The sequence below is a fragment of the Balaenoptera musculus genome, chromosome 2 (genome assembly GCF_009873245.2).
Source record: "Balaenoptera musculus isolate JJ_BM4_2016_0621 chromosome 2, mBalMus1.pri.v3, whole genome shotgun sequence".
Lineage (NCBI taxonomy): Eukaryota > Metazoa > Chordata > Mammalia > Artiodactyla > Balaenopteridae > Balaenoptera > Balaenoptera musculus.
This window is the reverse complement of record NC_045786.1, coordinates 81,188,352-81,205,178: the sequence shown is the minus strand read 5'-3', so window position 1 is coordinate 81,205,178 and position 16,827 is coordinate 81,188,352. Positions and strand designations below refer to the sequence as shown.

Here is a 16,827-nt window from a genome sequence, read left to right as displayed (position 1 = left end):
AAAAACCCAAATGTTCATCAATATAGACTAGATACATAAATTGTGATATGTTCATGTAATAAAAAAGAATAAACTGCTGATACATATGGCAGTAAATGGATGAATCTCACAGATTTAACTAATATTATGTAACGTTTAGTGTCAGAAACCCCTGTCTATTCCATAAGCTGCACTCCGAGGTTTACGTTAACATGTGAAATGTTACGTGGGTCAGTTTTTTTTAATATCTCTTTCTTGGGGGGCCGCACTGCGCAGCAGGTGGGATCTTACCCCAACCAGGGATCAAACCCCGTGTCCCCTGCAGTGGGAGTGCAGAGTCTTAGCCACTGGACTGCCAGGGAAGTCCCATGTGGGTCAATTTTTAACACTGATTAAATAATTGTAAAGATGCTTAATTTTCCCCTGATGCCAATACTAAATACATTTTGAAAACAAAGTACCTACTTCAAAAGATATGCATGTGTATTGTGGAAAAATTAGAACATACAGACTAACTACCATACCACCCCTCACCCATACTCTTACCACACAGAAAGACCACTGTCAACACCTTGGTATGCACACACCTGAACACTTTTCTGAGCATTTAAGGAAGCCTGAGTATTCTAATTTAATGTTAACACATACATACCTTCCAGAGACTCAACACATGGAACCGATCAGCAGAACGGAGAGAAGTTAGAGCTGTAGCTCCAAGTGCTAAGGCAACTGCATCCCGTCTAACTAATCTCCTTACCTGGGCTTTACGGCTCAGCTGCTCCCTTCCTTCCCACCTGCAGCTCCGTGTTCGCGTCTGAAGCACTCACCGCAGTTCGCATCACTCACTCACCCCTTGAACCTTCTGACCATCCATGCTGCCAGGTGTCCTCAGAACCCCCGTTGACCAGCTTCTAGGGCTCAATTCTCTGCCCTCTGCAGGAAGCAGAGTTCAGCAGGTTTGACCCCCGTAAATTCAGACCCCTCTTTACTGAGCAACCCTGACATTCACCTGTAACTGAAGGTTATCCGCAGCTCCTGCCTCTTCACAGTCCTCACCCCACCAGCACCTCGTTGTTTCGGCCACCCTTGCTACATTCAGCTTTGTAGAGCTGATCAAGACTGTGGGGCGAGGGCTCCCCTGCCCCTTTCTCCATGCATAAACTTTTCAGGCTCTGCAGGTCCCCCTGTCTCCACACAAGACCTACTCCCTCCCAGGACTGAACCCTCACAAGCCCTGCCGCCTCCAGTAGGACTTGGGCCCTGCGGTTCTGCTCGCCACATCAGGATGACCACAGGGATGAGCAGGATGTGGACCTGCTCTCCAGGAGCTCACAGGGTAGTGGAGGGAATGGCCAGCATTACTGTCCCATAGCCCAGGATAAATGCTGTAAAACAGACAGGAGCCCTGAGTTACGGGGGCCAAAAAGGAAGGGTGATGGTCTCTTTGTGGCATAGGGGAGACCTGAAAGGGGCATGGAGAAGGCAGTCCATGTGGACCAAAACCCAGCCAGCTCTCCACCAAGCAGCCCCTCATTCTGGCACAGTCTGGGAGCCCCATGCAGACACAGCCTGAGCCAGGACTGAGGGCATATTTACTTCCTCTCTAAAAAATTTTATGTATGTTTCATGAGATATTATGAATCTATAAAGATTCTAGCATCTTTAAGTATGACCCTTAAAGAAAGGCATAAAATTTGTGCACTTAAGAAAAATGTAATCTCCTAGCAATTAAAAGAATCTGGGACTTCCCTGGTGGCGCCGTGGTTAAGAATCCGCCTGCCAACGCAGGGGACACGGATTCAAGCCCTGGTCCGGGAGGATCCCACATGCTGCGGAGCAACTAAGCCCATGCGCCACAACTACTGAGCCCGCGTGCCACAACTACTGAAGCCCGCGCGCCTAGAGCCCATGTTCCGCAACGAGAAGCCACTGCAATGAGAAGCCCGCACACCACAATGAAGAGCAGCCCCGTTCACCGCAACTAGAGAAAGCCTGCACGCAGCAACGAAGACACAACACAGCCAAAAATAAATAAATAAATTTATTAGAAAAAAAGAATCTGACCCAATTCATTTGGTAATTTATTTTATTGATTAAAATGTCACCAAGTTCTACTTCTCATTTCTTCATATACCATGTATCTAAATGAACTAAATTCAATCATTTGTAATATGAAAAGACATTATTACATATTAGTAGGGTGTTGTTGCTTCAAAATCATGTATTATTTCCACTCCTAAGATACATGCCCATGTTACAGAATCACAGCTACGGCCTGTGACTTCTGGGTGGTGCAGAAGAGGCCACAGGCCAGGAGTGCTTATCAAATGATGTTTTATGCTCTGAAAGGAAGAACGGAGAAAACTTGGGGGGAAACAATAGTTCCCACAAAACTTGGGAAACAGATTTCTCAAAAGGAGGAACTGACAAAATTCTTCAGTTATTTTTATGAGAAAATCTTAAAACATATTTGAATGCTGATAAGATAGAGAAAATCATCTATGTTGCCTTTTCAAACTTATTTAAGTTATTGTATGAAAGATATTAAACAATGAAAAATTATGGCAAATATGCTGGCAGATAAAATTTAAAGAAATCTTCTTCTGGAGGAGGAGATGATAAATGGCATGGAAATTAAGCTTGAATGATATATTAGTTTTTTTGTTTTTTTTTAGTAAATTTATTTATTGTATTTATTTATTTTTGGCTGTGCTGGGTCTTTGTTGCTACGCACGGGCTTTCTCTAGTTGCAGTGAGCGGGGGCTGCTCTCTGTTGCAGTGCGTGGGCTTCTCATTGTGGTGGCTTCTCTCGTTGTGGAGCACGGGCTCTAGGCGCGCAGGCTTCAGTAGTTGCGGCACGCGGGCTCAGCAGTTGTGGCTCACGGGCTCTAGAGCGCAGGCTCAGTAGATGTGGCGCACGGGCTTAGTTGCTCCGCGGCATGTGGGCTCTTCCCAGACCAGGGCTCGAACCCGTGTCCTCTGCATTGGCAGGCGGATTCTCAACCACTGCGCCACCAGGGAAGCCCTGATATATTAGGTTTAAATGGATATATACATAAAAATGCTTCTGTGATTCATTCCAGATTGAATATTCTCTTAAAAATTAGAGGGGCCTGAAATAAATATTTTTTTATGCAGGAGCGTCCTTAGTAAAGAGAGTTGGTGAGACAGCTCTGCCCCCATCAAGCAGGCGTGGGGTGAGAGGCCGCCTGTGACGGGCCGCCATGGCCGAATGGGGTTACTTGGAAGACTCAGCCCTAGAACCCATTTGTGGCTTCATAAATGTATCCGGGCTTCACACGAACTTTAGAAAACTTAGGATAAACTGTGTCCCTGGGTCTCACTCCCTCTGGGTGGACCCCTGTCACAAAATAGATCTAGACAAGAGGCACCGGGCAGAAAATACGAGACTTGCAGGAATTCTAGTAAAAGCTGGCTGAGATTCCAAAGGTAGCACTGGCCTTTCCAACCTCAGCTGGTGTGTGTTAATTCTTACAAGATGACAGTGGCAGCACCATCACCACGAGCAAGAGAAGATGTGGCCCATTTGGGAGAATTCTTATTTTCTTCCTTCAGTCACATTCCAAAGCATTTCCAGTTCCAACTAATAAGCCACATCCCTCTATTTGACCTTCATTTAGCTTTTGAAAGAAAAGTGCGTTTATTCTCTTTTTTCCTGCTATAATCTATTGAGAAAGCCTAGTTTGAAACTGCTGGGGATCTGGATCATTTCCAGAGCATGTGGAGAGGGGGTAAAAGGAAATGTGACTTGAAAGAGATATTTGGTATCCAACATCAGGTGTGATGAATCCTCTCGGCTATTGAGGAGAGCCTGAAATGAGAACCAGAGGAAAAATGAGTAAGGAACCCAGTGCACTTTGCTTTATGGCTGTCTGGAAGTCAAGAGCAAGGAAAACACAACAACTCTATCTCGAGTGAAAAACTCCTTTCAAAATCATGTGAGATAACACACAAAAGGGCTTTTCAACAGCACAGCTCCAAGGTGAAATGGTTTATCCAGGTCTTCCAGATCAGCTCTCATGAATACTTAACTTGCTCTGTTTCACTTCAGAAGTTAATTTCCCACAGGATGGAATGACTGTAAATCGATCTGCTTTCTATTCTTACCTATTCTCATGGCATAATTCTAAGACCAAACACGAGTGGAGCTCAGTATTAAATTTTTATTGCATTAATATTTCTTTTTAGTTCAGTGGTTTGCAAACCTTTTTGGTTTCAGGACCCCTTTATACTCTTAAATTACCAAGGACGCCAAACAGCTTTTGTGCATGTGGTTATAACTACTGATATCTATCATATTAGTAATTATAACAATAATTTTAAATATTTTTTAATGCATTAAAATAACAAGCCCAATACATGTTAACATATTTTTATTGAAAAACAACTATATTTTTGAAAACAAGTCAAAAAACTAGTGAGAAGTGGTATTGTTTCATAATTTTGTAACTCTTTTAAATGTCTGACTTAATATGACAGGTGGAATCTTGTATCTGCTTCTGCATTCACCTCTAGTGATATGTTATTTTGGTTGAAGTGTATGAAGAAAAGTCTGCCTCATACAGGTAAGTATTTGGAAAAAGGAAGACTTTGCAGACTCCCTGAAATCATCTCAAGAATCCCCCCCACCCTCCAAGGACCCTTGAACCAAACTTTGAGAACTGCTGCCCTAGTTCATTGGGCAAGAAACTTCAGGAATTAAAATAAGAAAAAATGGGTACACAGGTTCTCTCTTTCCATTCAGCCTCTGCTCCCTTGCATATACTCAAAGACGGATGAGAAACAAGACATGCTGAAGGAACACAGAATGTGAATCACGGTTTTGGTGTTTTTGCTCCCTTCCCACCAGGGTGAAAATGGGTTCTGAAAACAGGGAATTTGACAGGGAAAATTCCTGCTGCTTTTCCTGGGTGCCTTTCCTTTGTATATTTGGTACATGTACTTTAATCCTGAATTTCTATAATGGTAATTAAACAACAATGTCTTATACTAAAAATTAAAAGGCACATCCTTAAGGATCTCACCTGTACTTTGCGAACAAAGGATGAAGTCACTCTTTTCTCGAAGTCATCTATAGGTGTGTATGAGTTGAGGATCTTTATGATCTGCAAAGAGTACATAAGATGGTGTGAGGCCGCAGAAAAGGACAACTCTGTCCATGAAATAATGGTTCCAGTAGTCTGGGAACAGTCGGGAACCACAAGTGGTTCTTTTAGACTGTAATCTGGCTCTAGGAACCATGTGTTATTTTTTTCCAAAAGAGAAAACAAGCTGAGAAGAGCACAGAAGGCAGCAAGGACATCCTATAATTAGATGACCTTAAGAGAATTCCCCATTTCCTGCCTCCTTCCCCGCTCCCACCCCCTCTCCCCACACATACACATATGTGAGTATAGCGGGCAGGGAATGTGTCATATGCACTTTTATGTTTTTAAGGCCTAGAGTTAGTATTTAATAAAAGCTTGTTAGATAAGAGGGCAGCCCATGGGAGATACGTATGCTCCCCAAAGAGCACAGAGAGATGCAGATGCACCCCACAGCTGGCTAAGCCAGGAAAGGCAAGGCCAATTACATGATGTGTGGGTGAAGGTCAGGGAGACACTCAGCAAGCCTGGTCACCTGCACAGCAGACAGGGAGGTACAGCGTTCGTAGATCTCCTTGGCATCGCTGTCTGTGGTCTTCTTGACCTGAAGCAACCAGGCTGCCTGAGAGAGAGCTTCCAAGGTTTCCCTGGCCAAGCTGTTCTGCAAATTCTTATCTTTGAGCCATTCTTCTAAGTAGCTGATGTTGCACCTGGAGTAAACGCCAGAGGAGCAGAGAACAGGGGTGACCTGCTTAGAACACTTTAGGGGAGGGTGCCGAATCCTCCAGTGTCCCAACATGGTACCAGAGCTCACTGAGATCCTTAGGACTACAGCCCAGCAGTTTCTTTATTTGTAACAAGACGGGGTTGGGCCAGATGATCAGCTCTCACGATCCATGGTTCTAAGGATCATGATGGTCAAGGGTGAGGGGCCATAACAGCAATAAACTTTGGAGAAAATCTGAGCAAGGAACAGTGACTACAATAATTTATAATCTATTAAAGTACCCTTAATAATAGATTTGAAAATATATTAAAGGAAAAAATCATAGTGGTATTTGAAGAGAAGACTTACATTGGTATAAAAATTGTTTGATCTCTTTTCCCAAATTGGCAGAAAATTTTCAATTGGCAGAGGCTTTCTTTTAGTCCACTGGGGTTTTTATTCTTGTTTCTGTCACTGATTATCATAGGTTTATGAGTTAAGGGCCATGGGTTTTAATCCCACCAATCCGTTGTGTGAGCCTGGAGAGTTACTCAACCTCTCTTGGTAAATCAGAGCGTTGAGAACACTCATACATTGCTAGTGGGAATGTAAATGGTACAGCTGCTAAGGAAAGCAGTTAGGCAGTTCCTCAAAATGTTCAACATAAAACTACCTTCTGACCTAGCAACTCCACTTCTAGGTACTTACTAAAGAGAACTGAAAGCATGTCCACACAAATAATCATACACAAATGTTCACAGCACCATTAATCATTATAGCCAAAAAAAGAAAACAACCCAAATGTCCACCAGTTGATGGATAGATAAACAAATTGTGGTCTATCCATACAACGGGATATTATTCAGCAATAAAAAGGAGTGAGGTACTGCCACATGCTACCACAGGGGGGAGCTATGAAAACATTACGCTAAGGGAAAGAAGCCAGTCACAAAAGACAACATATTTATGATTCCATTTATTTTAAAAATGTCCAGAATAGGCAAATCTATAGAGAAAGAAAATATATTTGTTGCTGGTTAGGTTGAGGGGGAGGGGACTCCCCAGTGGGACTTGGGTAGGGGATACGAGTGGCTGCTACTGGGTGTAAGGTTTCTTTCTGGAGTGATGAAACTGTTCTAAAATTACATTATGGTGGCGGCTGCATAACTCTGTAAATATACCAGAAACTACTGAACTATACACTTTAAACGAGTGAACTCTATGGCATGTAAATTATATATCAATGAAGCTGTTTAAAAAAACTGAGTGCTGAACTAGGTGATCTCTAAGGTCGGTTCCAGCTCTGACCTTCCAGATTAGCAACTCCCCACGGGTTATAACATTGGGACAAAAATGCTGAATTAATGTATTCCATAGGGATGTAATGAGTGTGAGATAACATCTCTTGCACTGGTTACCCCCCCTTTTTTTGCATTGTCAATTTTGTCCCACTAGTTCTTTTTTTTTTTTTTTTTTATTCATTCATTTATGGCTGTGTTGGGTCTTCGTTTCTGTACGAGGGCTTTCTCTAGTTGTGGCAAGCGGGGGCCACCCTTCATCGCGGTGCGTGGGCCTCTCACTATCGCGGCCTCTCTTGTTGCGGAGCACAGGCTCCAGACGCGCAGGCTTAGTAATTGTGGCTCACGGGCCCAGCCGCTCCGCGGCATGTGGGATCCTCCCAGACCAGGGCTCAAACCCGCGTCCCCTGCATTGGCAGGCAGATTCTCAACCACTGCACCACCAGGGAAGCCCCCACCACTAGTTCTTATTACAGTAGATTCCTAATGGGAATCCACTGAATTTTGAGCACATTAATCCTCCCACTCAAAACTCTGTGTTGGAGTTCTGGTTCTTGGTAAGATGGAGTAAGCACTCCATTTTGTTTCTCCCACTAAATGCAGCTATAAAACCTGGACAGAATGCCTGGAACAGCTATTTGAGGACTCTGAAAAGTAAACAGTAGCAGGTGGGCTGGGAGAGAAGACCAGAATTTGAAGTATCTCCAAACTGACAATGAGTTTACCAGTATCTTTCCCTCTGCTATTCATTGGCCTGAACTCAAAGCAGCCTGAAACTCAGTAGTGGGCATGGGTGCCAACAAAGAGCTCCAGGAGGAGCCCTCTAGTTCTGGCTCGAGGTGCTGGAAAGGGGTGTCCTAAAGCTCTGAGACAGGGTAGAAATTCTGTCTTTCTTTTTTCTCCTTTTCCTTTCTTTTTCTTCATTCTCTCATGTGCAAGCCCCAAACAGTCCTATGGTGGTGGCAACAGGGTCCAGTAGGAAATTAAAACTCTGAGAGAGGGGAACTTTCTTCAGCTGGAGGAGTTGTGGCTCAAGAGGATGGCGTGAACTCTCCTTGCTCTCCCTCTCACCACTTGACCCCAGGTGGGGACATTTGCTGGAAGTGTGCCACACAGTGAGTTAAGTGAAGCCCCAGTTTTCTGTCTGGAGGACCAAAGAGGGGATCCCCAGGTATCTGGAAAGTACCAGGGGCATTGTGGAGAGGAGGAGCTTGGGAAAGTGACCCTTAAAGTTATTTATGAACTCTTGGACACACCCCTGAGCCCAGGGATGGATCTGACCCTCAAGAGCACACACAAACTTTGAGGACTAAACTACAGGATTGCACACCACCCAAGTTTCAGACTGGCCACTGTGTGTCACACACAAGACAAAACCAAACAGCATTACAAAGGCTTTGAAGACAGAACTGACAGAGGAACCACAACCTGCAGAGCCTGAACCCAAGTGAGCTGATTATCTGATAAAAGTATCAACATTCTCCATAGGATTTAAAGACTCAGTGTCTCATAATATAATAATAAAAGTGTCCAGAATACAATTCAAAATTACCTGGCATATGAAAACCAGGAAAATCTTAAGTCACATTAAACAAGGCAATTAATAGTATCAACTCTGAGATGACACAGATGTTAGAATCATCTGACAAAGGCTTTAAAGAAGCTATCACAAAAATTGGCTGTCTTGAAAATAAACCCTCTTTGCTGCAGAAAAAAAAAAAGCACCAAAAAGTAAGGACAAACTATCTTGAAATACATGAAAAAATAGAAAGCTTCAGAAAAGAAACAGAAGATGTTTCAAAACAATGGAAATTTACAACTGAAAAATACAATAACTGAAACAAAAGAACTCACTGAATGGGCTCAATAGCAGAATATAGATGGCAGAGAAAAGAGTCAGTGAACTTCAAGGGATCAATAAAGACTATCCAATATGAAAAGTACAAAGAACAGAACTTTAGGGATAACAAAATAATGAAAGGTCTAACATTTGTGTCATTGAAATTCCAGAAGGAAAGGAGAAAGTGTGATGCAGATAAAACATTTGAAGAAATGGCTGAAAATGTCCCACATTTGGGGAGATCCACAAACCTACCGAGTCAAGAAGTTCAGAGAAGCTCAAAGAGGCTAAACCCAAAGAAATCCACACCCAGATGCATCATAATCGAACTGAGGTAAACTAAACACAAAGAAAAAAAATTTGGAACTCAGTCAGAGAAAAACTATGCATTATTTATAGGGAAATAATAATTCGAATGACTGTGCATTTCTCATCAGAAACCATGGAAGCCAGAAAAAGTGGAACATTTTTAAACCGATGAAAGAAAGGGCTGTCAACCCAGACATTGGTAGCCTATAAAAATATACTTTAGGAATGAAGGTGAAATGAAGATATTTTCAGAGGAAAGAAAGCTAAGAGAATTTATTGTCGGTGAACCTGCTCTAAAAGGACTACTAAAATAATTTCCTCAGGCAAAAGGAAAATGAAATCGAAATGAGATTTGGGGGGAAAATGAGACTTGAAACATTAGAAATGAAGGAATAACAGAAATGATAAATACCTGGGTAAATACAATAGACCATTCTTCTATTAAGTCCTTTAAAATATGTTGGATGGTTTAAAACAAAAATTATAACATTGTCCGGCAGAGTTTTTTTTTTTTTTTTTTTTTCCGGCAGAGTTTTTGATGTATGTAGATATAATATATAAGACAACAAGCAAAGAGGGGAAAGGTGCCTACGTAATGGTAAGGGTTCTACATTCCACTTAATGTGATAAGATACTGATTCTAAAATGACTGAAAAAGGTTAAGTATGTATACTGTAATTCCTAGAGCAGCCATTAAAAAAGATACAAAGAGATACAGTGAAAACACAATAGATAAATTTAAAAGGGGTACCAAAAGTGTTCAAAGAACCCAAAAGAAGACAGAGACTGGAAATCAGAGAAATAAAAACCAGAAGGAACAAATAGAAAATAACAAAATGGTAGACTTAAATCTGAGTATACCAATAATTACATTAAATTGAAATGGTGTAAAAACCCCAATTAAAAGCACAGATTGTCAGACTGGATGAAAAAATAAAACAAAAAACTGGACCCAAATATATGTTGCCTACAAGAAACTCACTTCAGATATGATACAGATAGGTTAAAAGTACAAGGATGGAAAAAGATATACTATGAAAACACTGATCCAAATAAAAAATAGACTTTCAGACAAAGTAGATTTCAAAGCAGAAAAAATTACCAGGGAGGGACAAAGAGAGATCCCACATAATGATAGGAGGGCTAACTCACCAAGAAGACAACAATTCTTAGTGTATATGCACCTAAAAACAGAGCTTCAGAATACATAAAGCAAAACCTGACAGACTGAAAGAAGAAATAGACAACTCCATAATTATAGTTGGAGACTTCAACACTCCTCTCAGTAATCAATAGAACTAATAGACAGAAAATCAGCAAGGATACAGAAGAAATGAAAAACACCATCAACAAACTGGGTCTGATCTACATTTATAGAACATTCTACCCAACAAAAGCAGAATATACATTCTTTTCAACCCACCGCATGGGGAAGATTCACAAAAATAGACCTGGGTCACAAAAGCAAATATTAACAAATTTAAAAATAACTAAATCATACAAAGTTTGTTTTTTTCAATGTAAAAATATTTTTAAGTTTTTGGTTTTTGTTTTTTTTTAGGCCACGCCATGCAGCAAGTGGGTTCTTAGTTCTCCTACCAGGGATCGAATTCACACCCCCTACACTGGAAGTGTGAAGACTTAACCACTGGACCACCAGGGAAGTCCCAAAATATTTATAAGTTTGTATTTTAAAAATAAACCTGGGAAAGTCTCAGACAAAGTGGGGTGGTTGGTAATTCTAGTATCACAATCTATGGTATATGTTAACCTGGACGTACCTTGAGATTTTTTTTAAAATTGTGGTAGAAAACGCATAACATAAAATTACCATCTGAACTACTGTAAGTGTAGAGTATAGTAGTGTTAACTATATGCACCATGCTGTATAACAGATTCCCAGAACATTTTCACTTTGTAAAACTGAAATTGTACATCCATTGAATGAACAACAACTCCCTTTTTCTCTCTCTCCTCAGCCCCAGGCAACCACCATTCTATCTTCTGTTTCTAAGAATTTGACTGACAAAGTATGTTCTTCAAGCACAATGAAATTAAACTAAAAATCAATAATAGAAAGATAACAAGAAAGTCTCTAAACACTTGGAAATTAAACAACACACTTCTAAATAATCCATGGGTCCAAGAGTAAGACTCGAGGGAAATTAGAAAATACTTTGAACTGAACAAAAATGAAAATATAACATATCAAAATTTGTGGGATAGAGTTAAAGTAGTGCTTAGAGAGAAATGTATAGCATTAAATGCTTATGTTAGAAAAGAAAGGTCTCAGAGCCAATAATCCAGGTGTCTACTTTAGGAACCTAGAAGAAGAAGAGAAAAATAAATGCAAAGTAGGCAGAAGGAATGAAATCATAAAGACAGTAACAGAAATCAATTAAATTAAAAAAAAAAGACAAAAATCAGTGAAACCAAACTGATACACCTCTAGCAAGACTGACCAAGGAAAAGAGAAGTCATAGATTACCCACAGAGGAGCAGGAGAGGGGATATCACTACAAATTCTGCAGAAATTAAAAGAATAATAAGGGAATATTCTGAACGGCTCTATACACATAAACTCAACTTTGATGAAGTGGACCAATTCCTTGAAAACCAAAAACTACCAAAACTCATCCAAGATGAAATATATAACCTGAATATTCCTACAGCTATTAAAGAAATTGAATTCATTGTTTAAAGCCTTCTGAAAAAGAAAAAAAAAAAATCTGTGGTGGTTGCCACTCCTGAGGGACTAAAGCATGCATTTCTCATGCTGGCATTCCGCTTTATCTTTCTAACCCATCTTTCTAGGTCCTCCCATCACTCCTGGTGCTCCTTTCAAAGGGGGCTGTTCATACCCTGCCCTCAGTTTTCCTTCACTGAGGCCTGTGCTCATTCCTCTGGTTCTGGGTCAGCTGAAATCCTACTTGTCCTTCAAGACCCAAGTCAACGCCTTTCGTACTCCCCCCAGATTCCCTCAGGCCAGCAAGCAATGTTTGTAGTTGGGCCACATTATTCTGGTTCCTAACAGAACTGTCTCTGTCTCCAGGACCCCTACCTAGGTTCTTATCAAAGATCCCTGGGCAAAACAGCCACAGTGGAACTTGCAGCAAAAATGCTATTGTGGAGACGGTGAGATAAAGTTCCACATGAGATAATGTTTTTACAATTCATGACTAGGCACAAAAAAGAATTACATACTAGGAAAATCTTTATATCTTCCCAGGAACTGGTCTGCCTCACCAAGCCAGATGAGACCAGAGAGCTATGATGTTTGCCTGTTTTCTCCTGGCAGTCAGAAAGCCCAGAGCCAGTTTTCAAGCTACTCTGTCTACTGTTTATGTTTTTCTTTTCTTTGGTTTTGATTTTCCACTTGTGTTCATGTTTTGTTATTGTGTTGCTTGTGTTGTCATGGTAAAGTCACTGTAAATCCTGGTGTGCCTTGTTTATGGCAGGAGCTGAGTCAATATCTGAATGAATGAATGCCTCTTAAATGCATGTGCTACTTACTGAGAGCAACACACTGGAAAGTCAGTACTTCTCTAATGGCACTTTTAATTGGTGAGAGGAGAAAATACTGAGCACCTATGGGGACAGATGTTCACTCAACTTGGGGACCTACTGGTGGAATGAGAGTTGTTTAGCAAAGACTCTGGTGGCACATGAGGTTTATGGCTTTACTTTAAATAGGTCTGAATCCTACCTCAGAGGGGTACAGGGCATCTGCTCAGTGCTCAGGAAATAAACAGAAGCCTTTCCTCTCTCAATGAAGAGGAAAAAAAGCCCAGTCCTCCTGAATACTCCCTCATATCTGAAAACCACAACCTGGTATCATGAGAATTTGCCACAATGGTTTGTAGGGATCTCCACCTCTAATGCTAAAAAGATGTAATGGATGCTTCTTGTTTATTTCTTGGCTTAATAAACTTTTTGGGGTCACTTTTCATTGTATCACTGCCATCATCACCATCCCAGGTTCCCCTATCACCTACAGGTGTCAAATCCCTGCACATATTATAAAAACCTTAAATATCTACCCCATATTATATGCTTTCTAATCATGTGACAGTGTTAATCCAAGCAATAGCTAATGGTCTGTGTTTCCTCGGTTTAGAGACAAAGAGAAGTCAACGCACCTCAAAACTGGATGACCATGTCCACAGGATGAACTCTCAGTGCTTGGCCTGGCATTCCAGACCCTCCCAATCTGGGTCCAACTTACCACTCTACTGCGGACCTGTGGCTCCCGACACAAACCTCCGCTTAATCTGGACGGAGCTAGTTACTCCTGCCTGAGGACGGGTCCCCACTCAGTTCTACCACTGTGCCTTTGCCCACTCATTCCCCTGCCTGAAATGTTCTCCCATATTTAATCACTCACACACAGTTTTCAGGCTTCTTTAACTTTTCTGTCCACGATAATCTCTCCTCTCTGAAGCACTTCCCTCGCCACTTGTTTGTGACTTAATTATAGTGGTTTTGACTCATCATTTAGCTTCTCAATGGCAGGGATCAAATCACCCTTTCCTCTGTTTCCTGTGTCCCCCACCAGCAGTACTAGTCACAGAGGTGGTGGTCAATAAATACTGGTTGAGTATATGATAACCACAGAGGGCCAGAATTTAAAATACACAATTACTAGTTCTTAGTAGAAGACATTCTGCCAGACCGTCAAGTTAGCGTGGGGTAGAGTGATGGGAGGAGGGCCTGGCATCAGCTGGCTGACATTTCCAAGGTTCTAAGAGTCATCTCGCACACCCTCCAGCAGTGCAGCTCTTGTGGAAGGAGGGCAGAGCGTGTGGCCTCGGACTTTAAGAGCATCCTTTCTGGCCAGCCTCTCCAGGATGAGTGGTGCTTTATGGGTCTTACCTTATCTGCATCCCTTTTCTGCAGGAGCACATGTCCTTGCGCAGGAAGAGGCTGTTCAGGGTGACCGCCCCAATCAGGAAGAAGAGCTGCTTCACTGCCTGCCTCACGATCTCGGGGTCCAGGCCGTTCTGGCACATGGTGCTGTAAAAGTAGCTCAGCTGCTGCAAGATGGAGGTCATTGTGTAGGCATCCGTGTCATCTATGCTGGATGACCGCTTCCGGAAGCCTGTGGGCTTCAGGCCGGAAATGCCCTGCAGACTCTCATACTCCAGCATGCCTGGCACTATGGAGAAAAACGGGAAGATTTTCTTGCACACGCAGTGGGGACACCCAGAGAACATTTCCACTGCTCTCATGTGTCTGTTTCAGGAGGTGGGACATTTTCCACCTGAGTTAGTGTGGATACAGCTGTGACAGAGGAAGCAGAAGAATGGAGGGTTGGGGAGCACCAGGATGTAAGGGGCGGATGGGGATGGACTGTCATCTACAGCAGGGCAATAGCTCCTTTTCTTTCAACTTCACTGGAGAGAGAGCTGGTTAGCGTGACAGCCCACGGTCTGGAACTACTTAAAGCCTAAAGTATTTAAATTTCAGAAAATTGAAGAAAGTATACAAGAATTTGAGTGAGGCTTTAGAATTTCAAAAATACCTGGCTAAGAACCAGGATTAGCCACATAAGTAGCAGCAGTTCTCCCAAGTCTTTCCCTTCAGGATGGATCCCCCTTACAGAAAGAAAACTATGACCTGTGTACTTTTATATATGTAATCATTTTAGGCAATCAAAGAATTAAAAAGTGGACATTTACATCAGTAAATCTTCTTGTTTTAAAATTATGTTCTTTGCAATTACACATGCCGTGCACCAGATTTATTTTTTTAAGTTCTCAATGTCACTATAAATATTTCTTGGTCATCGATTCTTTTCTTACCTATTATTGGTTGAATGTTATTTTCCATTACAATAATGAACTGATGATATATTCGTATAGCCACATCACTAAGAACCTGTCTGTATTCTGAAAGGTCAAAATTGTTCAAGCAATTCTTATTCTGACGTAGACTGTTATTCTTCATGAATTCCTGGAAGTAATTTTGAATATAAATATTAGAATAATGTAGACATGTAGAAAATTAAAATACTATCTCTAATGATATTATAATAAGCTTCTACTATAACTCCTATACTTTAAAACTTAATGTCTGATTTATATCGAATGAGTTCTCGATGTTTGTGGTAGCATTTATTTTCTATAACTAACTACACTTGACGCTTAAATGACATGGGTTTGAACTACATGGGTCTACTTACATGTGGATTTTTTCACTAAATATGTACTATAGTACCACATGATCCACAGTTGATTGAATCTGAGGATGGGTCAACTGTAAACATTACTGTCCTATTTATTTCCCTGACAAATATGTGCCTCCAGAGCTAGACTACATTGGAAAACAACTCCCATGGAAGCTCATAGAAAAAAACTGCAAAGCACCCAAGGAAATAAACTGCTGTAAGAGGTTGGTAGGTGAATAAATGAGATTCATAACTTTATAATTAGAGTATAGACCAATCTGAAATGTTTTAAAATGTGGGTTCTGGGCTGAATATTTGTGTCCCCCCCCCTCAAATTTATATATTGAAGCCCTAACCTCCAGGGTGGCTATATTTGGAGATGGGGCCTCTAAGGAAGTTAGAAAGGTTAAATGAAGTCATAAGGGTGGGGTCCTGATCTGATAGGATTAGTGTTCTTACAGAAGGAGACAGCAGAGAGCTCAATCTCTCTCTTTCTACCCCATGCACTGAGGAAAGGCCATGTGACTACATAGTAAGAAGGTGGCTGTCTGCAAGCCCAGAAGTGAGCTCTCACCAGTGAACCAACCATGCTTGCACCCTGATCTTGGGCTTCTGTCGTCCAGAACTGTGAGAAAATAAATTTCTGTTGTTTAGGCCACCTAGTCTGTGCTAGCAGACCAAGCAGACTAATAACAATATGTTTACCATGTTCGAAGAGATAAAAGAAAAAAAACATTAAGAATAGGACATTATAAAAGGCAGAGGTGAAAAAGAACTGAGATTTTAGAAATAAAAATATAGTAATTAAAAACCACTCAGACAGGGACAAGAACACTGTATATATGGCAGAAGGGGGTAAAGAAAGGATTTTTTAAAATGGTGTTGAATAATGCCTCCCATGAAGGCCTCACAGATGCCACTTTGTCTTAAATGGGCTGGCCTTCCCCCCTCCCCCCAATATTCCTTTTGGTTAGAGGTTGGATTTTCTTTACTTATTTCTCCTTTTATTCAATAGTACCAGTAGGATTATTTTTATATTTTATTTTACTTTCTCTCCATTGGGACAACTGGCTATCCACATGGAAGAAGATATGAGATCATTACCTCACATGTCAACTTGGGATAAATAATCATACCAATTTTGGATAAAAGCGTAATTATGAACTCTAAATTTGAATTATCAGTTTAGAAGAAAGAATGACTTCATGATCTCAGGGTAGGGAAGAATTTCTTGAACAAGACATTAAATCAGGTATCATAAAAGAACAGGATTGATAGGTTTAAGTACATCAGAATTCAAAAATTGTGTCTGACAAAGGACTCCATAAGGAAAAGTAGAAGATAAGCCACAATCTACCCATAATATGTAAAGACCTCCTGCAAATCAATAAGAAAAATAATCACCCTTAAGGAAAATGGAGAAC

General features: G+C 41.1%; 1 protein-coding gene across 4 annotated transcripts in view; it reads right to left on the bottom strand.

Moving 5' to 3' along the window:
- Positions 1–3,262: 3,262 nt before the first annotated feature.
- The window catches only part of MYO5C (myosin VC), a 113,058-nt gene continuing 99,493 nt past the window's right edge, over positions 3,263–16,827 (bottom strand). For 2 of the 4 annotated variants that reach the window (XM_036843419.1, XM_036843420.1), the window contains 5 exons: positions 15,039–15,189; positions 14,110–14,392; positions 5,620–5,794; positions 5,025–5,105; positions 3,263–3,811 (listed from right to left, as the gene is read on the bottom strand). In XM_036843419.1, coding sequence (XP_036699314.1) covers positions 3,659–3,811; positions 5,025–5,105; positions 5,620–5,794; positions 14,110–14,392; positions 15,039–15,189 — 843 coding nt within the window. In that variant the 3' untranslated portion in view covers positions 3,263–3,658. Of the gene's footprint in view, positions 3,812–5,024; positions 5,106–5,619; positions 5,795–14,109; positions 14,393–15,038; positions 15,190–16,827 lie in introns of those variants that run through there. The other 2 variants (XM_036843421.1, XR_005018751.1) reach the window with 2 other exon arrangements.